Genomic DNA, 25,629 nt, shown 5'->3' with positions numbered 1-25,629 from the left:
ATTATTACAGTGTGGTTACATGGCTTCATGTCAATGCCGAAAGTGGATTTGCTTACTGATTTGTGAATGACATTTCTTTTAGAAAGACTATTTAGTCAGAAGGACTATAAGTGATATAGAAATGATTTTTCTCAGAAAAAAAGTCAGGTCTGATTTATAATATTCTTAGGGGACAGAGCCTCCTTATATTAAACCTCTGTTTGTCAAGAATGGAGACAGGCACTGCTGGACTCTCACCCTCTTTGCAGACCCACTTCCTGACAGAATGATCCTTTTTAGGCACAGAAAATGATCACAACAGTTTCCAAAAACTCACTGATGTGCAATAATTCTAGAGAAAATCTTTTTTTTTCCTAAAAAGAAAAGGCTTCATTATCATAAATTGCTTTCCCTATTTAAGAATTTGCTTTTTCTTACAGACTAAATGAGAGGCAGCAGACAATTTGGGGTTATTAGTTGAGTAGTTATTTTTTAAACCATAAATGAGCACTGAATTACTTTATTACTGTGCTAACAAAAGTTTGCACTGGAGAGCCAAAAGGTTTATTTTAATTCTGACCTTTAAGTACAAAGGAACACTAAAAATGTTCTCAATTAAAAAATGAAGCCAATGGTAAAAATAATGATTACTTTAAAACACACTTTTTTTTTCCTCTAAGGATTCCATGAAATTCCGCAATTCCTTTTCCCTAGAATATGTTTTGGGGGTTTTCCAGGGTTTTTTAATTTTTTATTTTTTAGAGTTGGAGTCTTGCTCTGTCACCCAGGCTGAAGTGCAGTGGCACCATAAGCTCAATGCAATCCCAAAGTCCTGGGCCAGGACTACAGGCGTGTTACCACACCTGGCTATAGTTTTGCCTTTACTATAATCCTTCTTTAGCACTGCCAAAGTGAGAAAGGTAAATCAGAATACCCATTTGCCAGAGAACCCCGGAAGAGCAGTCAGGTCACTGAATGGGAGTAGTCAGGCCCATTTCAAGAACAACTCATCTAGTGCTATGTAAAGAGGAGGTGTCGGCTGGGTATGGTGGCTTCCGCCTGTAATCCCAGCACTTTGGAAGGCCGAGGCAAGCAGATCACCTGATGTCAGGAGTTCGGGACCAGCCTGGCCAACATTGTGAAAACCTGTCTCTACTAAAAATACAAAAATTACCTGGGTGTGGTGGCACATGCCAGTAATCTCAGCTACTTGGGAGACTGAGGCATGAGAATCGCTTGAACCCAGGAGGTGGTGGTTGCAGTGAGCCAAGATAGTGCCACTGCACTCCAGCCTGGGTGACAGAGCGAGACTCCATCTCAAAAAAAAAAAAAGGGAAGTGTTATCCCAGCTTGGTGAATCATGATGTTGCTGGGCAATACTGATTCATGACATTAATTTGAATTCCTAGCATCTTGATCATTCTTTCCCTCTTATAATGGGGTTGGAGTAAGTTTTGGTGAGGCCTCAATGTATGTTCAACAAATTTATTTTAACACCTCACGCTTAAAACCAAATTGTGTGTGAACCATATCTTAATCTCATAATTGACCACGCTGGTTTTTGAGAGAAGGTTTTCACTGATCCTGTCTCATTCAGTGGTCTCAGTGCATTACATTTCAGTGAACTTCAATCTGCAATCTGGCTTTCTCCCTTGGGGAGTGCTCTTGACAAAGCCACCAGTGACCACCTTCTTGATGGAAAATTCAGTCTTTTTAATGCATGACCTTCTGAAGCATCAGACACTTCTCCTTAAAACATGCTTTTCCCTTGGTTTCCATGAAACCACACTCTCCTGGTCTTCCTCTACCTCTCTGGTCACCCGTCAGGGTCTTCCTGGGCTCTTTTCCCACTGCCAATCCCTTGCATGATGGTGAGCTTCACTGCTTCCTTCCTTGGCCATCTTCTCTTCTCACTCTGTTTTTACATAACTCTCTCATGATGATCTCATCTACTCTCATGGCTTCAAAATGTTGCCTTCTAAATCTGTACCTTCAGCCCAGAACTCTCTCCCAAGATGTGCCCAACTCTCTACCAGATGTTGCCTCTTTAATGATCCTCAGGCACTGCCTATTAAACATGTTTCCTATTGTCTTCTTCAGCAACCTCAGCTCTTGAACCAAACATTTGCCAATACATCTCTTCCTGTGCATTAGTCACCTGCCCCAGTGAATGTCCTCCCCTTGCTGAAGCACACCAACTGCCTGGAAGTCATCCTTGACACACCCTCCTGCTCATTCTCTCTGTCCAGCACCAAATACTCTTCATTCTGCATTCTTCACATTTCTCGATTATGTCCTATTCACCTCCACTGTGACCACCAAGATCTTTTTTTTTTTCCTTTGGCTGATAAACCTAATCATAACTTTGCAGTGCTAGAATCACTTTAATAGTGCTCCCATAGCCTCAGCATAAAGTCCAAACTCCTAGCCAGGCATAAATGACCCCTCCTGATAGGTCTGCCAGTCTCTCCAACTTCATCTCCTACTGCCTGACCTCCTTATTTATTGTATTGGATTATATGAGACAAAATCATATCATGATTAAGAGAATAAATCTGGAATCAAAAAGATATGGAGAATTTCAGTTCTGCCAGTTAATCTCTGTGAGGCTTAGTTTACTCATCTGTATAATATCTCATAGAATTGTTGTGGGAATTACAGGAAATAAGGCAAGCATAGTACTTGTTTACTGACACATAGTAATGCTCAATAAATGCTAGCCATTAATATGGCTATGATTGATGGTCTTTCTTCCCCCAAAAGATAGTATACTACCTGGGAGTGTGGATACTTTTTCAATGAGGTATTCAATTCATCTAGCATGGTACCTGATAAATGTGTGTGGAATAAATGAATGGACTAAATAATTCTATTTGATTAAGGAGTCTGAGACAATGTTTTTAAAAAATATTTAATCTGAGAGTTCTTTGATCCAACTGCCTCCCCAGTCAAACAGAAATAATGCTAGGGAAAATAATTCATTAGCTCAATCTTCATTTACCTGGGAAAAAAAGGGACACAAGTACTGCAAAGATGTCCTGGCAAGGCAGAAAACAAAGGAGCTCAATAAAAGTGAGTTGAATGGAGGGATGGGTGAACGAGAAGCAGTGGGCTCCCTGGGAAGATGAAAAGGAGGCTGATAGCTCTGGGGGCCTCGATTTCTTCCATGTTTTTCTTTGCTTCCTGCTAATGGGTGAGGGTCAGTGGTTCATAGTGTTTGACGGGAATGAGACGCCTCGAAGAAAGGCCCTGCTCTTGGTGTCAAGGGGCCCTTCCCTATGTCCCATATCCTGGGCTTACCAGTCGGCCGCACGGGAGGACTTCGAACCAAAGGGCTAGTCGACAAGCTGGTTAGTACCATTGCTGCTGTCACCTTGTCCATGTCTAGTTCCTCTGAAGATTTCCTGTAAAACAGGAAGGGACATTGGTGACTGTTCACTCTGTATCTGCTGTGGGCCACACAAGGTGCGACACGCTGTCACACGTTTACTCCATTAACTTATCCCCATGAACAACTGATGCTCTGTTAGCTTTATTTTATAGACGAGGAAGCTGAAGCCCATGAAGTGAAGTGTTTCAAAGTCAGACAGTATTAGGAAGACAAGGATTCCGTCATCCATACTTCATCTAACAACTGTTCATTGAGACTGCGCTGTGGGCTAGACCCTGTTCTAGCCACGAGTGATACGAGGTGAACAGCAGACAAGGTTCTTGCTTTCATGGAGCCTAGAGGATGGTGGGAAGCAACACACTTATCAGTAAACAAACAAGCTAGAAGGAACAATATCATTTCTGATAGTGACAAGGGCTATGAAGCGCATAAACAGGCTAACGTGACAGTGCCTGCCTGTGGGGGCTGCATCTAAGGTGATCAGATGTTTCTCTGAGGCGGTGACATCTGAGGTGAACTGTGAAGGTCGGGGAGAGTCTGTCCTGAGGGGCAGGGAAGTGCACCTCAAGCAGAGGCAGCAGCCTGCAGAAAGGTATGGCAGCAGGAATGTGCGGGAATGTTTAAAGGTTGACCCTAGAGTGTGAGAAGGGGAGAGCAGTGCAGGGCTGGTCAGACGGGGTCCAGTGGCCATGGAAGGTGTTTTAATTTTATTCTAAGTGAAACAGGAAGTCCCTAGGAGGCTTTAAGCAGGCCTAAGAAGTAATATGATAAATATTTGTAATATAATTAGCTGAGCTGCTACATGGAGAATGGATTTTAGGGAAGGTAGAATAGAAGCAGGGAGGCCACTTAGGAGGTGACTGCTAGGAGTCCAGGCGAGCTTGGACTAGGGTGGGGACAGTGGTAGGAGACCCAGCAGGACTGGCTGATGCACTTGGACGTGGGAGATGAGCAAAAGGGAGCGAGGAAGACTGTCAGGTGTTGGCTGGAGCACTAACTAGAGCCATTTACTGAGATGGGAAAGGCTGGAGGAGAAATGCAACTAAGGGTGTTTGAACTCCTGAGCTTTAAAAAAAATTTTTTTAAAACTACTTACTATAGAAAGAGTAGGTCATGGGAATAGTTACCATGTTGTTAAAGTGAAGAGCCACTGGTAATCATTCACTGAGATGAAGAGGTTGCTCTGGTTCATTAATTTTGGCCAGTTAACCCTGAATAAAGGTTCATAAGATTATGATCATGGTGACCGGAGTCAACTTGTTTAAGCTTAATTCAATAAAGGAGGCAAAATTGAGAGGCAAAAGTTTGTGTCGTATGATGAAATCAAATAAGTTGTACCACCTCCTGAGAGACGGACATTTTCAAATTAGAGAACAGCTGAAGAAGCCCAACAGAGGATTAATAAGCCATATCCACAAATGAATTGTCACTTTGACAAATGTGGCTTTCATTCACAGGTGTGCTGTCTAATTTGTAAAAGCAATGAACTCTTAGAGATAGAAACTTCATAGCACTGCTTCACAAAACAGTGGGAAGAGAAATTCTTAAGTTGGAGAAAAAAACAAATGGTTCCCAATTATGGGGGGGCTGCTCAATTAATTTCATCATGAAGCTACAAAAATTGTTACAGTTTGGCTCTCTGATGTCCACCCATGATACTAAATTATTAAACAAAGCCTATTCTTTCAATCCAAGGTACCAAGAGATGGAAATCTTTGAAATTTTCTTCAATAATTCTTCTCAAAGCACCTTATGCTCTTTTTTTTAGCAAATTGTTCTATCAAAAGACAAATTACTTGTTTCAGAGGCTGACAATTAAAATACTTCTGTAAAGCAAGCTTAAGAGTGCACAATGAAATCCACTCCATACAAAGTTTTCAAGACAACCTCATACACTTAGAGGGAAAAAAAAACTGTTCATTCATTTGGCATACCATTTAAAGATTTTACAGTATTCACAGTTTACAAGATTTCTGTACTTGGGAATAAAGGTAAAGCCATTTTCTTAAACAGACAAAGCCTCTTGAAATGGCATCAGGGAAAGAATGCAAAGCACCTTCATGTAATTCTGAGTGTTTTGTTGGCTCAATCTCCCCATGTAACGCTGGTCACAGAAGGGATAAGTTGGGGCTTGCTGCATATCCACTAATCCACCTTGGGGCTCCTCCAACTGTCTGCCCTTCCCAGAGCCCAGCTCCAGGATCACCCAGAGTGGGGCACACCTGAGCTGGCTGCTGCCCGCATCTCTTCCAAGACTGAGTTAGGAAGGCTGTTGACTTCTCTTTCCAACGGCCAGTCTACTTTTATTCCCTAACCAAAGGTTTAAGAACCAGGATAGGAGGTCCGTGCACCTGGTACAGGGGGATGACATGATTTGGTAAGGAGAGGGTCCCCTCGCCCCCTCTCCTGGTTCTTACAGTGACTTGCTAAACAACCTTTTTCCCTCTTCCACATCTTGGTTTCAGGGACCTTTTTGCCCCTCTCTCAATCTGCTTTGTATCTTTTTTGATTTTCCACACCTAAGGTGAACATTTTGCTTTAGAGGTCTAATTGATAATTAACTCAAATACTGATTTATGTGTTTTTTAAAATATGACAATCAATATAGAATGCATCATTATAAAATATACATTTATTTTACGTTGTGAAAATCTACCATATTTCAAAATAATTATTGAGCATCATAAAGAGATTTACAATGAAGAATGAAAAAAGGAATAATTAGTATAATCAGAGTGTTTTTGGATTTGGATTACCTTTAAGTTTCCTGCTGGCACTGGAAATCACTAACAACAAAGTCAAAGGAATACATCACTAATGACTCAGTTAACCTGTATTTCTCAGGGAATATTTTAATCATGCTACATGAAACATTACCAGATGATATGGCCTTGTGCTAAGTTGTGTTTTTGTTTTTATCTTTGTTTAATTTCTTTTGGTACACTACTATCTACTGATTAACTGGTGCTGTAAATTCAAATCCTTATAATTAAACATGAAGAGATGATATACAAAGTAGAATTAGTTACACTTTGAGAAAACTGCTGCAAAGCCCTCCTTGTAGATTTAGAGTTATTGAGAAAAAACAAACCACTAGAGGTGATATTAAATATTCTCTCCTAATTTGAATCTCAATCTACAATTTAAAACCTTAAGAATCATGTTTACTAAAGGCTTTTACCTTTTCAATTAATCTTTCCTCCAGCCATACTTGAATACTATGGGACTTAAATTCGGAATTATTTAAAAATACAGGTTGAGTATTCATTATCCAGAATGTTTGAGACCAGAAGTGTTTTGGATTTCAGATTTTTTTTTTTTTTTTTTTTTTTTTTTTTTTGAGATGGAGCCTTACTCTGTCACCCAGGCTGGAGTGCAGTGGTGTTATCTTGCCTCACTGCAACCTCCACCCCCCAGGTTCAAGCAATTCTTCTGCTTCAGCCTCCCGAGTAGCTGGGATTACAGGCATATGTTAACCACCCGCAACTGATTTTTGTATTTTCAGTAGAGACGGGGTTTCACCATGTTGACCATGCTGGTCTCAAATTCCTGACCTCAGGTGATCCACCTGCCTTAGTCTCCCAAAGTGCTGGGATTACAGGCTTGAGCCAACGCGCCCGGCCAGATTTGATTTTGAAATATTTGCATATATATAATGTAAGATATTGGGGATGGGACACAACTCTAAACACAAAATTGATTTATGTTTCATATACACCTTACCCACATAGCCCGAGGTAAGTTTATTTTATCCTAGGGGATGCTGAACAAACTGTGTGTTGTGTGACTGTGACTTGCTGCATGAGGTCAGGTGTGGACTTTTCCATTTGTGGTGTCATGTTGGTGCTCAAAAAGTTTTGGGCTTTGAAGTGCTTCAGATTTCAGATTTTGGAATGAGAGATGCTCAACCCATAATAGAAGTATTCACTGTCACTCTATACATGATTTGTTCCTGAAGCTGACCTGGCTTCTGTGGATGAACAGGATTTCAAGATGGGAGAAACACATCAAGGAAGGGAAGCCGGTGAGCCCTGGGCTTGCTGGGAGACTGCTCAAGGGTCCTACGTGAGGGATGTGGTGGAAAGCGGGGCAGAGCCTGAGCCAGACCATGGGGGTGTGTGTGCCAGGATAAGCGGTTTGTTGTATTCCTATAAGCAAAGCGAATCCATGGAACATTCATGAACCCAGGAGTGAGGTGATCAATCTGTATTTAGGAAATGAGTGAAAATGGAAAATGTAAGGAAAGGGAGGAAATGGGAGGCAGGCTGTTCAGCTGTTTTTAGTAAAGTCTCATTTCAACCTCAAAGTATTAGATTAAGAGGGACACTGCCCCTCCATGCAGAGATACTATTCAGTCTATGAGTACGGACCTTCCTGGATTTCTGCTGAGGCTGTGTTCTGGACCTCTCCAGGAGAGGCAGCAACAGTAATGATTAAGAGTGTAGGTTCCAGAATGAGTTAGATAATGTGGCTTCAGATCCACTCTCTGCATTACTACCTGTGTGACCTTGGGCAAATTACTTAAACTGTTTCCTTATCTGTAAAAGAAGGATAAACATAGACTTGTTGAGAGGGTTAAATGAGAAAAGTACATGAGCACCAGCATGAGCCTCAGCCACAGTCAGAGTTCATGTTATCTCAGCTATTACTAACCTTCCAATTCCTGACTACACCCATAGTGTGTGTCCCCCGTGAGGGAGGAGAGCATTAGATGACTTCACTTGCTTTTCTTGTTCAGCACCAGCACTAGCAGTTGTGGATTTTCTTTTTGTAAGGCAGGTATATTATTTTTGATAATGAAAAGACTGCTATAACTCTGTAAGAGCTGGCAACTGGCTCATGGAGAAGCAGCTGCTGGTCCCTCACTAGAGTTTCCAGTCGGTGCTTTGGCAAAGATACTGCTCATTACATAATGAGTCTTGGCCAGACTGTCCACAAATAGAAAAGCCTAGAGTGCTTGTTTGGAATCTACGTTTAAGAGTTTATGCTTTCAATACTCACTCTTGGAGCACTAGGGCTGTGCTAGACAGGAGAATTAACAGTCTTTGTAAAAATGAACAGTCTCTACCCTCTTCAGCTGTGGTCTATTGGAGAACTAGACCTTAATCAAACACACATACAAATAAACATAAACTTACAAATGTGATAAATGCCAGGAAGAGTACTATTGATTTGATGAGGACCAACCTAGGCACTTCTAGCTAACGGAAGAACAGGGGTGAGACTGGAAGTGAGTATGGGTATTGCCTCAGAGGACAGAAGAGCTTTTGGGCAGTGGAAGAGCCAGGGCAAGGCTTCCTTTAAAAAGGAAAGGGAAGACTGAACACGAAGTGCAGTGTGCTTGGGAGGGGCAGCCCAGGGAGGGCCTTCCATGCTCTATAAGGGCTTTATCCTTATCTTAAAGGCCCTGGGAAGCACTGAAGTGTTTCAAGCGGAGTGGGGTTGGGAGAGGTTGGGTAAGGTTGGGGTGATGCTATCAGATTAGCTTTTCAAAAAGCTCATTTTGGCTGCCGTGTGGAAAATGAGTTTCTTGGGTTTGACAACCAATCTTTTATCCGAGGAATTGATTGTCTGATGACTGTGGCAGCAGGTTGCAGAATGACATCATCTACTACATGAAGAGGCAATCAGCGCAGTGCGCAGCATCAGCAGAGGCAGCCCGGCCAGGTCTCATGCATGGGTGGGTGTGGCTGGTCTGTCCTTCAGCGCTCAGCTATGGCCTGTGCTTACAAACCCAGCTATTGTTTGTGCCGCAAGAAGCCTTTTCCTTCTTTTGAGCCACTTCGTGCCTGAATACTGCCTGCTTGGAGGGTGCACATAAACACTGTCTCCTGTGACTAGCTAAGGGAGAGATGTTTTACACCTTGGAGAGCCATAAAAGACATTTATCGGCAATTAAAGTGCTATAGTAACAAATGGAAGTAAAAATGAATAATATATTCCTTAGATTAGCACTAATCTAGTTTCTTAGCAACTATTGAAATCTGCTGTCTAGACCAAGTTCAGTCACTTTTAAAAACTTGTGATGTTCTTAACATAAGGAATAATATCTGAAAATAAAATCTTTTACTGGAAAGGCTATAATAATCATCCCCAATCTTGGAATTCTGAGAAAGCTTTTACTAAGAGTTTGGAAAACTGGATTCAGTAACTATTAAATATGATAAAGCACAAAACTTCATTTCCATTTCAAAGAAATCTTGTAGAAAAAGTGGTGAATGTTAACTCTTCCCAATTAATTTTAGCTGCTATTTCTTTTAAGACTATAGGGAAGTCAGTATTCATCAAAATTGATGGAAAAAGAAAAAAAAAATCAAAGGGAAAATTAGAAAGCTGCCTATTGCAATAAAGTGTTCAGTGGCCTCGATCAAACAAGATGGAAAAATTAGAGCGAATACATCATAACACATAAGGCAATATACACCAGTATATTTGAAGCCATCTGTGGTGAAGGGTCATTTTTAAGAAATTTTTAATATGTCATGGATCGAAACTATATGAAAAAACCATGGCCTGTGGAAAATATCTACGTCTTCCTCTTAATTTCTGTACCTGGCTCAACGTGGACTGTAGCAAAGAGTTTGCAGACTGGCACTGGCCCATGGTCCACACTTTGAGTAGCATGAAGCTAGGCAGTTGCTTTAATTTCCATTAAACTTTGAAAAGACTCCCTCCTGTCCCTCTTTCTCCCACTTTCTGTTCTTGGCTCATGGACCCTCTACCACTTCTCTCCCCACCCACTCTGCCCACTGGACCCTATGTTCCATTGCAAATTGACCCTTGCATGACCTCGCCCCCTCCCCTTTTACCATACCCAGGCTCTCCCTTGTAGGTCACTCCTCCTTTCCACTGGAGTTACTCATCCCTTTACCCTCTGTGAGGTCAGGTGGGGTGTGGGCCTTTCATCTGCCTCCCTTAGGAGACCATCCCCCTTCACCTACATGCAAAAGCTCCTGGTTCTTTGAGGCACAGACCATGCACTTATCTTGTTCTCTCTTTTCTATTTCAGGCATTGACCTTCCTGTCAGGACTTCTCTCCCCTAATATTCATAAAATACTTTGGCACATAAATTACAGCCTTTATTTTTTTTACCTTGCTTGGAATTACGATCCTAGGAGAGGTACTGAGGGTGGCCAATATCCTAACTTTGTAACTTCTGTCTCCTTAACCCACCACCCCCAGCCAACATTCAGCAGAGTGCTGAGCTGGAGAGAAAAGATGTTGCAGTCTGACAGACTGCAGTTTAATCCCCAAAACCTCCATTTATTAGTGAGTGCTTTTAGGCAAATCTTGCAGTTTCACAAAACTTCAGATTCCTCATCTGTAAAATGGAAATGACAATAATACAGACCTTAGAGGGTTTGGAAGAGTTAAATAAGATGTGTAAAATATCTGGCATATACTAAACACTCAATGGTTATTATTATCCTCCTCTTTTACCTAAAACTGTTATTTCAATGAGCCACTCTCAGGTTAAAAACCTGAATTTTATCTATTTAAATATTTATAGGTGAAATAACATGAAATCTTGGATTTGTGTGAATATACTGCAGCCTCCCACAAACCCCTTCCTCAAAAGTGTGAGTTGGGGATGATTAGATGAAGTAAGATGGACAAAATGTTGAAGCCAGGGAATGGGTACTGAGGGAATCATTAGACCATTCTCTATGTGTGTAGATTTGAAACTTCCATAATATGATTTAAAACAAGAACACAGCATGAGCACACACCTGGATTTTGGCGGTCACCTGCCATCGCCCCACTTCAACTCCTCCCTCCCCTTTTCTGTCTAGCTCTACTCTCTGTCACTGCATCTGCTCCTCCATCTCCCAGAGACAGCCAGTCTCTGGATTTCTCCTTTCCTCCCAGGCAGTTAGAGACTAGTACTTCTGACCTAGAATAGCTTGCTGCTGGCTACTGCTTCCCCGCTGCCAGGTCCACCGGTGGCTCAGCGGGGTGCTCCCTTTACCAGCATCCCTGAATCCCTGGCCTTGCTAGCCTTCTGCTCCACTGGTCCAGAAGAACCAAAACCTGGCTGAATCCTCCTGGGCTGCTCTTTACTGTTCCACCCCAGGGCAGTCAGTGCTGATGGGAAACCGCGAATGACTCTGCTGGCCGGGCCCATCCTCGGCACGCATCCTACCTGCACTTGGCCTCAGCAGGCCCTTCACTTGCCCTCGCTCACCACACCTGCCCGCTTCTAGCCAGGATTCTGCCTTATCTTCACCTCTCTGCAAGCCTCAGCTCCTGCCAACCCAAGCAGCAGACGCCCTTTCCTCCTAGATTATAGAGAGAATTGAGGCCTCTAGGCATGGTCTTTGTCACATTCTGCCTTTCTTATCTTCTTGCTTCAGTCTCGCAGGGAGGTTAGCATGGTGTTTTGCTTTTTGAAGCCACTGCCTCCACCTGTGCTGTCTTCATCCTCCTTCAACAAGACCTCCTCTCTCCTGTTCCCACTGGCCCTTCTCTATTAATAGGCTTCTGTTTTCTCCCCACTTACATGCAAGGGACCAAACAGGACTGGACAGAGAGATAGTAAAGAAATGAGGAGGGAAGTCCAGTGATTACAGATTCAAGAGGGAAGAGAATTTCAGGAAGAACAGGTTGACAGCATTAAGTGATGTAGAGAGATCAAGCCAGATGAGGACAGACAGGGAATTTAACTTAATTCCCTTGAAATTAGCAGAAAGGAAGTAGGTAGAGACTCTAGCAGGAGTGGAAGTGGACTGCTGTGGGTTGCGGGGTGGATGGAAACTGGGAAGTTGAGAAATTAGAGGCAGTCATTGTAGAGGACTCTTAAAGAGCTTGGCCATGAAGGGAAGGGAAACATGGTTCTTTGAGGAAGTTAGAGTGTTTTCCTGTTTGTTCTTCAGATGAAAGGAACTCTAGCATATTTAAATGCTGACAGGAAGGAGCTAGTAGGGATGAAGAGGTTGAAGATACAGGAGAGAAGGGATGAGGAATGGACAAGGTCTTTACTGGGGCAGCATGATGAGGGTCCTGGGCTCCAATGGAAGTAGCTTTAGACAAAAGGAGGAACAACCACCCCTTCTACCTGGAGTGAGGAGAACAAAGATGGGCTAGGTGCAAGCACACTTGTAGGTGTAGGGCTGGGGAAGTTGATGCTTCTCTCTGGAGGTCTCTCCTCAGAAGCAGGTAGGTTTCTCTGTGAAGAGTGGAGAGGACATTGCCATGCTCAAGGTTTGGAATTGCTGTAATGCGTACTGGGAGAGAAAAAGGAGGTGTCAAGCAGCAACCGAGGCTCAGCTGAGGTTGGAAAGCTTGATCCTGTTGTGATGGTCACCGGAGAGGGGGTCTGATGGCTGTGCCACAAGCCTGGGGTGGAACTGTGAGGGGAGGCGGCTGGACTAGCCCTATGCTGGGTTGTACAGTGAGTAAGGGCATGGAGGGTGCAAGGTTTTGAGAGACAGCCATAGGTTCTTGGCTGGACTGGGCAATGTGTGAAGGTTGGAGGGAAAAGATGGGGACAAATTGAGAGAAACCAGAGATCTTGATGGGGTCAAAATCAGGTGCCGAGGACACAAAAGCAAAGGCAAGCTGGAAGACCAGGAGGTTATGAGTAGGAGGGAGATACTGGAGACGGAGATTTTCTATGTAGAGAATTCTGAGAGATGGCTGAGTCCAAGGTATGGCCATGGGAGTAGATGGCAGAGGCATGGCAGAGGTGAAAGTCGCTGGATCGGGAATGGTGAGGCTGATGTCATCCGGGATGATGGCAGCATTGAGGGGAGGAAAGTTGTGGCCAGGTGGCTCAAGCCTTCCATAAAGGGCAAATGAGCAGGATGTCAGCAGAGTCAAGGAAATGGGAGTTGGAAGAAGTCTTCAAGCAGCAGGGCTTTACCTAAGAGTGGAGGGCAATGGCTTGGTAACAGTAATGGGGACACAGAAATGCACTCTTGGGAGGCTCCCCATTGCCCTCACATGAGACTTAACTCCAGTGCAGGAAACACCTGGCCCTCTCTGCTCTGGGTCTCCTGAAAATGGGTGGAGACCCATTTTCCCACAGGTCCTCTGCGGGGAAACTCTTCCAACGCGTGAAAATTCTCCATAAGAAGACTCACTTTCTCCTCTCCATACCTGTGAATAAGCTGTGCCCTCTGCTTGGAACAAGCTTTCTTCTCTTCCTGCACTTGCTGGCTTCTACTTACCCTTAGTACTCAGCTCCATCCAGCTCCTGGAAGCCACCTTCCACCTGCCGAGGGCCAGGGGCACTGACTGCTGTGTTGTTGTTGAACTGCCTGTGCTTCCTCCTCCTCCCCACTGCGAAGATCAGGGCTTAGTCTTGCATCTTTTTATTCGCAACTTCTAGCACCAACCCTTGCTTAGGGTAAGTTTTGTTTTTGTTTGTTTGTTGAGGCAGGGTCTTGCTCTGTCGCCCAGCCTGGAGTGCAGTGGTGCAATCATGGGTCACTGTAGCTTCCACCTCCAGGGCTCAAAAGATCCTTCTGCCTCAGCCTCCTGAGTGGCTGGGACTACAGGCAAATGCCACCACGCCTGGCTAATTTTTTAAGTTTTTGTAGAGACAGGGTCTCACTATGTTGCCCAGGCTGGTCTCAAACTCCTGGACTCAAGTGATCTTCCTGCCTCAGCCTCCCAAAGTGAAGTGATGGGATTACGGGCATGAGCCACTGTGCCCAGCCTTGGAGTAAGTTCATAATGAAGGTTTTGTGGACAAGTTAGCATTAAGTAAGGATGGTGACAGTCCCAGAGGAGTGGCAGGGGGAAGCATAGAACACGTATCTGAAAAACTTCTGCAGTTGTCCTCTGCTCTTTCATCTTGTTAGACCTGGTGATTTATTTGTTTCCTCTTGTGGAAGACAATTCCTCAAAAATTCAAGTATTAAATAAATCATTCATAGGAATTTTTTTCCTTTTTACTGGCCCTAAAAATTGTTGGCTTATCTAAGCAAATGGATTTTGTTCCAGTGTCTGTGATAATTCTTCTATATTCACAAAGGCTCACAGACACATCAGTGAACTCTAGAATGTCAGCAATAACATTATTAAATAATAAGTTTCAAATCCCCTGAAAACAATTCTGTGTGATTAGCTGGACTTCTTGATGTGAGCAGGCTGCAAAGCACAGCTCAGGGAGGCATCTCGAACATTCCTTGATGGACTTTTTGCTTTGTAGGTTTAGCGCTTTTGATTGCAGCCAACATTTTCTCCCAGAAGTCACAAGGCCCGTCTTAAACTAACAGAAAGCCCTCTGTGTGCATGTGAGTGCCTGTGATATTCTGAAATAGATATTTTGTTTTCCTCCAACCCTGTCTCCTGCTGTACAACTCCTAAAATCCTTGGAATCTCCAGTGATAGGTGTCTTTTTGTATGCTAACGAGATGACTGGTGGCTGGCAGCTTCTAGGTGGCTTCTGGATGGTGCCGGTCACAGGAAAGACCAAGGCAGGATTAGATGGTTGGACTTTTCGGGCACCATCCCCCACCCCAACCTCTGGGGGTGGTGGGGGAAAGGGCTGATCACCAATGGCCAATGATTTACTAAATCATCTCTACATACAAAGCCTCCATAAAACCCAAAAGGACAGGGTTTGGAGAGCTTCCAGACAGCGGGACATGTGGAGATTCCCAGGGGGTGGTGCGCCCAGGAAGGGCAGAGAAATGCCACACCCCTTCCCACATACTGTGCCCTACACATCTCATCTGTATCCTTTATAATAACCTTCATAATAAACCAGTAAATATAAGTCAGTTTCTCTGAATTCTGTGAGCAGCTCTAGCAAATTAATCAAACCTGAGGAGGGTGTCCTGGGAACCCTGATTTATAGTCAGTTGGTCAGAAGCACAGTAAAACAACCTGAAACAACCTGGGGCTTGGGATTGGCATCACAAGTGTGGAATTCTTGTGGGACTGACACTTCTTCAGGTAGACAGTGTCACATTTGAATTGGAGGACACCCCCCTGCAGAACTGGTTGCTTCCTTGATGTATGGGGAAAACTCCCACACATTTGGTGTCAGAAGTATGTTGTGGGAGTGCAGTGGCAGAGCCTGAGCGTTTACCCCTGAATTCTTAGAGCTCCCTTCTGGGACTGCCACTGAGGCTGCATATGATGCAAAGAGACCAGAGGGAACACAGCAAATTCCTGAATTTATTTGGATAGTGTGTGTTTTGTGTGTCTCTGTGTATGGGTGTGTGTATATCTGTGTCTATGTCTGTGTGGGTTGGTGTCCTGGGTGTGTGTCTCTGCATAGCTGTGTGTCTGGGCCTTGTGTGTATGTGTGTGTCTTGGTCCTTTGTGTATGTGTGTCTGTGTTCATGTGGGTTGATGTCCTGCGCATGTGTCTCTATCTGTGTGCACAGCTATGTGTGTCTGGGTCCTCTGCGTGTGTGTGTGTGTGTGTGTGTATGTGTATCCCTGCATTTGTATCTATGTGGGTTGGTGTCCTGTGTGTTTGTGTGTGTGTCTGTATGTGTGTCTCGGTCCTGTGTGTATCTGTGTATGCATTTGTGTGTGTGTGTGTGTGTCAGTCTCCGTGTCTGTGTGGGTCAGTGCCTCTGTGTGGACTTGTGTGTGCTCTGTGCATGGAGGAGGAGATGAGGGAGTGGGAGGTGGCTGTGCCGCAGACCCTGTCTCCTGACCTGTCTCTGGCTGCCAGGGCAGCCAGCCTCTTTCTTCTAGCTCCCTGGGATGGCAAAGTCCTTGCTTGCTTCTCTGTACCCACTAAGTATGAGCCTGCTACTCAGTCATGGCCAAAGAAAGGCTATCAAACTCTGGAAAGTGCTCTTGATTGTTTCAGGAAGCTGCTGGCTGGGCTGCATTTAGCTGGGCTGCTGTCTGTCCAGGCTGTCAACGAGTCACTCCTGGAGTCCTGAGGAGCACCTCATCCAGCAAAGCTTGTTGTATGTGCAGGGGCAGGAGGGCCCAGGCTAATGGGGTTGAAGTACCCTGTGTCATTTGGGAAGTCTGCAGGTTAACGATCCGCCTGATAAATGTCACAGTTATTCTCAAGAAGAAAACTAATCAAAGTTGCACCTCTCACTCTTACATCTGTGTCCACTTTGAGTCATTCCAGGCTTACTGATGGGGTTAAGTATGTTATTGCTTGGAGCCTCAAATCCACTTAAGCCTCAATAATGTAAAGAACTTCCAGCTACATTTTCATGGTGATAGCAGTTATTTCATGAGGGCAGTTGGGAGAAAACAAATCCAGCATTTTCTTATTTGACAATGCAAGAAAAATAAGGTGATTTTTTTCCCTAGTTTTTTTTTTTTTAGTAGAAAAAACAGATTTAAAAAGACCACACTTCTTATTTCTGCTGCTTCTCTTACCTGAAATAGTATCATCATTATGTTGGCAACAGACTGAAACATGGGCTAGAAGTGACAGTTGTAGCTATTTTACCTTTTTGTTTTTTCAAAGAGAGAAGACTCACATCATTCCTAACAGAGCCACCCCATTGGGCTCCCCAGGAGCAAGGGGTGATGTGTCTCCCCTCAGAGAGCAGCTGTGGAGCCATCCCTGTTTGTATGCTGCAAAGGCAGTGGGGCCTGGGCTCTGGGTGATGGCCTTGCCCTTCAGGAGCAGCTGCTCTACTTGGACAGAGAAATGAAAGACTCAAGTCAAGTGGGCTAATTTGCTGAGATGCTTTAGGCTGAGAGTTATTCAGAGTTTTTCATTATAATTGTAAATTTTGGTTTATTTCACCTTCAGCCTGTCTGGGACCTGCATGCAGATTTCAGCCACTTCTGGATACACCTGGGACAGGGCTGATACCTCCTCTGTCTTACACTGTGAAGAGGGGGACAAACCAATGAGTGACAGACTACTGAATCAATCCCCTTTTAAGCTGCTTAAGTTCCAGATTTAGTTTCAAAGATAAAAAAAAATTGTCATCTTTTTTAAAGAAACTGCATCTTCTTTCTCTCAATAGCTAATATTTATTGAGCATTCATGACATGTATACACTATTTTAAACTGCCACTGTGGGTTGATGTCACTCCCCCATTTTATAAACTTGGAGACTTTGGTAACTTTCTAACAGTACTTGGCCAGTCAGCCAGGCCTGTCCTCTTCAGAGGCGCAATGGGGTCTTTATACTACAAATTAATGCTGTTTGCATGACCATCCCTATCACTTTGTTTTTAATTTAAGACAAACATGTAATTTCCTATAATTGAAATATATATGTGAACTAAATGCAATTCCTTTTTAGGTCATATATTAAAAATTATGTTATAATGAAAAGTATTTCCTTTATATATAGGGGTGGGTCCACATTAATGAGAACATAATATATGGATTATAGGCCGACTACTCATTTAAAAAAGAGTGTTTTGCTTTCAAAAGGATCTCTGTGGGTTTTCTTTAAATAGTGTTCTTATAATACACCTAAAATGTTTTGAATCATTAAATTTCAATTCAACTCATATACTCAAAACTCTAATCTCTACACTGACACCTGTCCTATGTTATTAGGTTGAACCATATGAAATTGTGAGTCTTCATTCATCTTTTTGTCTATAAAAATGGCAATCATATGGTTCAGCCTGATATTTGTGCTAATTCAATTACTATTTATCTTTTGTTTCACAGTTCAGAAGTGAACCAGTTTATCCTCATTTAAATTCGATTGTTTCAATCAATGAGCCAGACAATGGTTCTCTTTTCTAGGGTGTATATAGTCAATAGTTTTATATCTGGAGCTGGCTTTTATTGAAGATAATCTTCAATAATATAATTCAAGCAGGCCTCAATTCAGTAATACCTACCATGTACAAAATATTGCTTTACGCAGAATTCCTTGCTCCAAAGCTTGTCAATGCTCTTCATAAGACATTTGGGAGTGTCCAAATTTGGGGAAATGGGTGGAAGCACCTATGTTGCCCTCTGGAGGATTCTCATACACACATAACATTACTGGCTTTACTTCCTGTGTTCTTTTATTTATATTTTAATTGCATTATCAATATATGTTTCTATTAGTTCATACAGCTCTTATTTGATGACTGATCAATTTGAACTTTCAATATAGGTATCCCGTCCCTAGAAAATGGTAATTCTATCATTAAAAAAATTTGTTCATAATAGAACTATCTAAGCACTATGAAATCAAATCTATTTATTGAATATCCACAGGCTGGACAATTGCACATCTAGATATGTATACTCCGTGCTCAAGGAACATGACTTCCCCAAAGGAATAAGCAGAAGAATCCGACACAGCCAGAAACACAATGCAAAGGTTACCGCTGGGCATAACAGCAGATCAGTAACATGGCTGGGTGGCTACTGGCCAGGGCATATCCAGTTTCGTGTAATAGGAGGTGAATGAATACAGGTTAGTAATGCCAAACAGGGCTTAGGCAAAAGCCAAGTGAAGTCCACAGTCCAGAGAAAGCAAAGCATTGCAGCTACTATTTAACGTTTCTTCTGAAAACAATACATGTGGCTTATAAGCCTAGGATGCTGGAATTAATATTTAATGTGGAAAGCATTGCTAAAAATGATTGTATAGCTATCAGGTATAAATAATAATTTCCACCTCTGCTAATACTTTTTAGCTCATTTAGGTTGTCATACTTGTGTAGCAGCAGTTTATAGGCACACTTACTGTAATAGCATGTTGATTCAACTATGTTGGAATTACTTATTCAATCTATCTTCCAGTTCTACACTATTATGAAGTTCTAACTATTTCAAATACTAATAGGCCTCAATTAGTCAGCAGCTCAGGGGCTACCTATCTGTCTTCTTTCCTTTTTTTTTTGTTTTGAATTATTAGGAAGGCTGATTAAAATCAACTTTCTGCATACTTCAAGTGAACCCATGAGCTTATGATAAGGAGTTAGCAAGCACATAGACTACAGAACTGGGATTTACTTGAAATTTGATGGGAAAGTGAGCCAACTAAAAATTATTATAAATATATAGAGAAAAAGGTATTTTCAACATGACACATCACTAACATTAACATTTCTTTTCCTACTTGGTATGTTGTTTCTATGAAGGTTCATCTACCACAGAGAGAAATAAGCACCTGCTTTCCTTTTTAAGTAGGAAAAACTTCTAAAAGTTCAGGCCAGGTGTGGTGGCTCATGCCTGGAATCCCAGCACTTTGGGAGGCCGAGGCAGGCAGATCACAAGGTCAGGAGATCAAGATCATCCTGGCTAACACGGTGAAACCCCGTCTCTACTAAAAATACAAAAAATTAGCTGAGCATTGTGGCGGGTGCCTGTAGTCCCAGCTACTCAGGAGGCTGAGGCAGGAGAATGGCGTGAACCCGGGAGGCGAGGCTTGCAATGAGCAGAGATGGCACCACTGCACTCCACCTTGGCGACAGTGCGAGACTCCGTCTCAAAAAAAAAAAAAAAAAGCAGTAATGGCATGTCAGTTTGACTCTTCCAAGAAGCAGACACCAAGACAGGATCAGTTCTATAAGGGACTTACTGGGGAAGGTGCCTATGAAGGATGATGGAGTGAGAGCCGGAGAAGGCAGGGAGAGCCAGCCAGACCACCAGGCAGGTTTGACCCCTGTGAGAAAGGAAGGATTGGGTGGGAAGAACTTCAGAGTAGTTCTAAGAAAGTGTCAGTCCAAGGCGATGGGGCATCCTGAGAAAAGGTTGCCCATTAGAGGACTCCTGTGTCAGGTAGGACAGCCTGCTCTACTGTGCTAGGACCTTGGAGAGGAGCAGCCCCAGGGAGGATGGCCTCGGTGGCTGCCGTGGATCTGAAGCAGCAGCAGCAGGAGACTGTCCACCACCATGCTCCCCACAGCAGCAGCCTCGCTTGTAAGATCTCAGCGGTGCACTTCCATCCCCTCCCCGAGTGCTATTTCCTTTTGGTGATTATGTAGTTTTGTCCCTAGGATCTCATATCTTTCAAACAAAGCTCCAAAATCCCTGGGCTAGACATCTTTGCCAGCTTCCCTGAGGACCAGTTGTCTGCTTATGTGCTTTTCCTACCCAGCCTGGGTGGCACTTGCTGTCATGGTAAAGGGGAAAAAGATGGTCAGGTTAAATAAAGCCTCTGGGGTGACTTCCTACCTCCTATCTTCCAGAACTGTTTGAGAGTCACTCCAATATTTGCCCAAGAGTTACCCTTATTAACTTGTTTAGGTTACAGTCCTACCAGGTCAAACCCAGGGTATAATCAACCTCTTTAAATAAATCATAGTATTAAACATTCATGCAGCATTTCCTATTTGTCAGCCACTGTTCAGCCTGTATATTCACTAACTCAGTTACTCCTCATAAGTCTATGAGGTCAATATTACTCTCTTCATTTTTTTAGGGATGAGGAAACAGCCACAGAGAGGTAAAGTGAAGTAAGTGGTGGGGTTTGGATTTCCACCCAGGCAGTTGGACACTACAGTATGTATGTGTTATGACAGTAATTATATCTCCCCAATATTCATATGTCGAAGCCCTACCCCTCGACGTGATAGTATTTGGAGAGGAAGTCTTTGGTAGGTAGTTAGGTTTCAATGAGGTCATGAGGGTAGAGCCCCCAGGATAGCATTTGTGTCTGATAAGAAGAGACACCAGAGCCTCCTCTCTCTACCGTGTGAGGACACAGCAAAAGGTGGCTATGTGCAAGCCAGGAAGAGGACCTCCAACCAAAAACTGAATCTGCCAGGACCTTGATCTTGGACTTCCCTGCCTCCAGAACTGTAAGAAATAAATATTGTTTACGCCGCAAGTCTGATATTTTGTTATAGTAGCCTGAGCAGACTAAGACAGTGGTTTTCTGTTTTTATTTTATATTTGTTTGCAATCAGCTTTCTTAGGTTGAATAAGACAACATTTTTATCCAGTATACTGGGGAGGGAGGTTGGCAAGAATTAGGCAAGTGGAGAGGGTACCAGGCATGTGAGCTGCAGTTTCACATAGGGCTAATTCTTCTGGGAGACAGGAATACCAAAAGCTGGAGGCCAGCTTGGTAGCAGGAGGCCCACCTGGGTGAGCTTGGGGTATACTGTGGCATTGCAAATAGGCACACGAATCTCAGGCCTAGGCTAACATAGTGTTTCCTGACACCATCCTATGGTGGTTCCTACTGTACTTCCAGCCATAATTGATTCAACAACTCTGTATGTTCTAGCCTTCTAGTGACAGATATCAGAGGCTGTAGCTAAGCAGTCACAGGGAAAATGGACACTGACAACAGTCCCAATGGCAGTGATGATTCTGATAGTAGCAGCAGTGGCAACAGGAGTCAATAGTGGCAAATGGCAGCAGTCTCATGGATATTGGGGTTAGTGATGTTTTTGTCACATCCACTAAGAATACGGAAACCCACTATGAATGGGAGGTCAGGGGTAAACTTTGTATCAGGAAAGGAAAATGTATAAACACATGCAAAAAAATTTTGTATATTATTTCAGTGGGTTAACAGATTCTTTGAAATTGATCCATAACCTCCAGCAGGTTAAAGACTCACTGCTTTAAAGAAACTTGGGGGAGTACCTGTGGAGCTCAAAATATATCACCTGTCTTTAAAGGTCCTGTGATAAAGGACAGAACACCAGTGTGATTGTTTTATAAGGTTTTCCAGGGGATAGGAGAAACTACCAACTACTGAGGCTCAGATTTTTTACTTTTTATGCTGGAGAAATTAAAAGGGTGGGGCCGTAAAACACTAAGTGAACTACATGACTTCCGTAAAAGCAAATTATGCCTGATTCATCTATTATAATTTTGGGGATGTAAATATGCATGTGGGAAAAGGGGAAGTAGTGAAGGTAATGGCTTACAGCTTCCCACTGTCTCTATCGATGTATAACTATAGTATCTAGCAGGACAGACCACAAACAATATTCAAAGCAATTCAAATTGTGAAAAATAGTACATCGAAGGTAATCTCTTTAGTCTTTAAAAATGCCCTTAACAAATGCTCTGCTATGGTTTGAATTTGCTCCCCACAAAGTCCGCATGTTGGAAACTCAATCCCCAATGCAACAACACTGGGAGGTGAGACCTTTAAGAGGTGTTTGGGTCATGAGGGCTTAGCCCTCAGGAATGGATTAATGCTGTTATTGTGAGAGTGGGTTAGTTATCCCAGGAGTGGGTTCCTGATGAAAAGGACAAGTTCGGCCCCATTCCTGCCTTCTCTTGTGTACTCTCTAACCATGTGATGCCTTCCGGCACTTTATGACACAGCAACAAGGCCCTCACCAGATACAGCCCCTCCATCTTGGACTTTCCAGCCTCCAAAACTGTAAGCCAAATAAAATTCCATTGTTTGTAAATACCCAGGTATTCTGTTACAGCAATATAAACCAGACAAAGACAGGCTCAATCTTATAGACTATTTTTTTAAAAAGGGAATTAGCATGAAATTGAAGGAACTTTTCATAAATAGAGAACCAGTTTAGAGATGGAGGGAAAGTGGAAATGAATGGGCACATCTCCCCAGAGACATGTCAACAACTGAGTTCCTGTAGAACTGCTGCTTAGGATCATTTTATAAATGTTTTGGAGCAGGGCACAGGAAAATATTTGGATCTGTTGATGATCTTGATGATCCTGACTTCTTACCTGATGAGGATAGATTTCAGAAGATATTTTAAGATTATACTAAATGGATAGAATGTTGGTGTGTTTTAATGTGGGAAAATGCGAGGTAATGAATAAAATAAAAGTATCACCAGTGAGCCGAGATCGCGCCATTGCACTCCGGCCTGGGCAACAAGAGCGAAACTCTGTCTCAAAAAACAACAAAAAAAGAAATTAGCTCTTTAATCCATTTTGAGTTAATTTTTGTAGATGGTTGAAGTAGGGGTTTTTTTGTTTGTTTGTTTTGGTTTGGTTTGGTTTTTTGAGACAGAATTTTGCTCTTGTTGCCCAGGCTGGAGTGCAATGGCATGACCTCGGCTCACCGCAACGTCCACCTCCTGGGTTCCAGGGATTCTCCTGCCTCAGCCTCCTGAGTAGCTGGAATTACAGGCACCTGCCACCATGCCCGGCTAATTTTTTATATTTTCAGTAGAGATGGGGTTTCACCATTTTGGTCAGGCTGGTCTCCAACTCCTGATCTCAGGTGATTCACTCGCCTCGGCCTCCCAAAGTGCTGAGATTACAGGCGTGAGCCACCGCACCTGGCCTGAAGTAGGGGGTTAAAACTTTGTTCTTTGGCATGTAGATATCCACTCGTCTCAGCATCATTTAAAAAATTAAATGACGTTAAAAAGACAATTCTTGTTTTGTCACCCTTGTTCACAATCAGTTTACTGTAATGGGAAACTCACTTCTAGTAATGATGTTGGACATTTGCTTTTCATACTGTTGACGTGTTACTGAGTTTATTGCCACCTAAATCCCCTAAGTGTTTCATAGGTGTTGCTGTTAAACCAAGTCTCCCCCATCCTGTCCTTGTGCAGGTGGTAACTGTGGCTCGAATGATAGATTTCATCTTTATTCCTCTTAAATGTCACCTTTTCAGTTCAGCTGGTCATTCCACTAAGTTGGGAACTTTAGGATGTGGAGTCTGATGTCTTTTCCACGTTTGTATCATCTATATCTTCAGCTTTTCTTATCAGTCATAAAATATTTGATAAAATTCGTATCAGGCAACTTGAACTAAGTATTCATGAATAAGACAAGGCACCTGCCCATATGGAGGAAGCAGGGAGAAGAGAGATAATGCAGAATTAAACTAATGAGCAAGATAACTTCAAATGGTGAGCTTCTTCAGCCATAGGTCATTTAGGGGAACCCCCTTACTCTATACATTTCTTTTTGTAGCAATTATTTCTTCACTGTCATCTTAGAAGCTGGCTGTGTCTAAATGTCATTGTTTAAGATTGATTTCAGCAAAGTGCTTCACTCTGAAACTGACCCTCCTTGTATCTGATGCTGACATCAAGTAGAATATCCTCTTCAGCACCCCTCAGAGGCATGCACTACAGGGATGGGTTGTTTTGGGTTCTAGAAGAATACACTGCAATCCTAAAGTGATTACTTTAACTTGATACGTTACAGAGGGCATGCCAACACTGCTGCTACTTTTTCCTGTGTACTTAATACCAGCTGTCCTGGGTGTTGGTCCACATTCTTTTACCATCAGCTGCAGCATTATACACGTGCTCTCCTTCTCCGTAACAAGCGCGATCTTGCAGAAAGTTTCTAGAGCCAAATCAGAGTAACAGTTGACTTAGCAGGAAGTCCTACTGAGGCCAAGGGAAATGAAATGTACCAGAGGAAAAACCTTTTCCTGACTCTTGATCATCTCTTGAGATGAAAGTCTATCAATACTGATGAAAAGCAGCTGTATCCCTAGAGCTGAAAACAATGCCTGACATGTAGCATCCAACAAATATTTGTTGAATGAAATGAAAGAATCAATGAAAAATTCTGCACTATTCAAAAGTTTTGCCTCTTCTGAAGATTCTTGTATTCATGAGACTCTTTTTTGAAAGTTCACTTGAGTATCAAACCTTCCTTTTTTTGTTTGATTTTGTTTTTTAATTCCTTCTTGATCAATAAACCATTGACTACTACCAAGGCTCTGAGGTGGTATCAGCAACCTCCAGGAAGCTCTTGGTACCTCTAGGCAAGCATGAATCATTCCATGGCATTACTGAATACTCTAATGATCTCCTCCGCCGGCCTCCTTTGTGTGCCTTTGATCTTTTCCTTCCTAGCTTCACATATTTACATTGACAGTTTTCTTCAAGAAAAGACAGCTCCAAAATTGAATTTCTCTTAGCGACCATTAGTTTCTATTTGACTGATAAGTCATCTTCAAAGTGCAATTTTAGGTAACACACTGGTCCCATTTTAAGTCATGTGGTGGTGGTAGTTGGGGAGAGGGTGGCAAAAGGCAGGTAGGGCCAGGATTGTGATCTTTCAGTATAAATATTTTGTTTGACACAAAATCACTCTATCACCACTAGTCTTTCTTTTCTGCCATTTTGCCTCCATGCATACAAGCAGAAGTCAGATTTAATATTCATCAATTCAACTGATTCCATGGAAACGATAGTGATTTCTAAGATTAAAAAGAATTATGGGCCGGGCGCAGTGGCTCACGCCTGTAATCCCAGCACTTTGGGAGGCCGAGGCGGGTGGATCACGAGGTCAGGAGATCGAGATCATCCTGGCTAACACAGTGAAACCCCGTCTCTACTAAAAATACAAAAAATTAGCCGGGCGTGGTGGTGGGTGCCTGTAGTCCCAGCTACTCGGGAGGCTGAAGCAGGAGAATGGCATGAACCCAGGAGGCGGAGCTTGCAGTGAGCCGAGATCGCATCACTGCACTCCAGCCCGGGCGACAGG

At 43.0% G+C, this 25,629-nt stretch overlaps 1 protein-coding gene across 1 annotated transcript in view; it reads right to left on the bottom strand.

Annotated features, from left to right (window-relative positions):
• The window catches only part of ZNF704 (zinc finger protein 704), a 242,054-nt gene that overhangs the window by 57,142 nt on the left and 159,283 nt on the right, over positions 1-25,629 (bottom strand). Inside the window, exon 3 of the mRNA XM_030794936.1 lies at positions 3,280-3,383. Within this exon, the coding sequence (XP_030650796.1) occupies positions 3,280-3,383 (104 nt within the window). The remainder of the gene's footprint in view (positions 1-3,279; positions 3,384-25,629) is intronic.

This window comes from Nomascus leucogenys, chromosome 16, assembly GCF_006542625.1.
Source record: "Nomascus leucogenys isolate Asia chromosome 16, Asia_NLE_v1, whole genome shotgun sequence".
NCBI lineage: Eukaryota > Metazoa > Chordata > Mammalia > Primates > Hylobatidae > Nomascus > Nomascus leucogenys.
The sequence above is the reverse complement of the archived record's forward strand: the minus strand, read 5'-3'. Positions and strand labels throughout refer to the sequence as shown.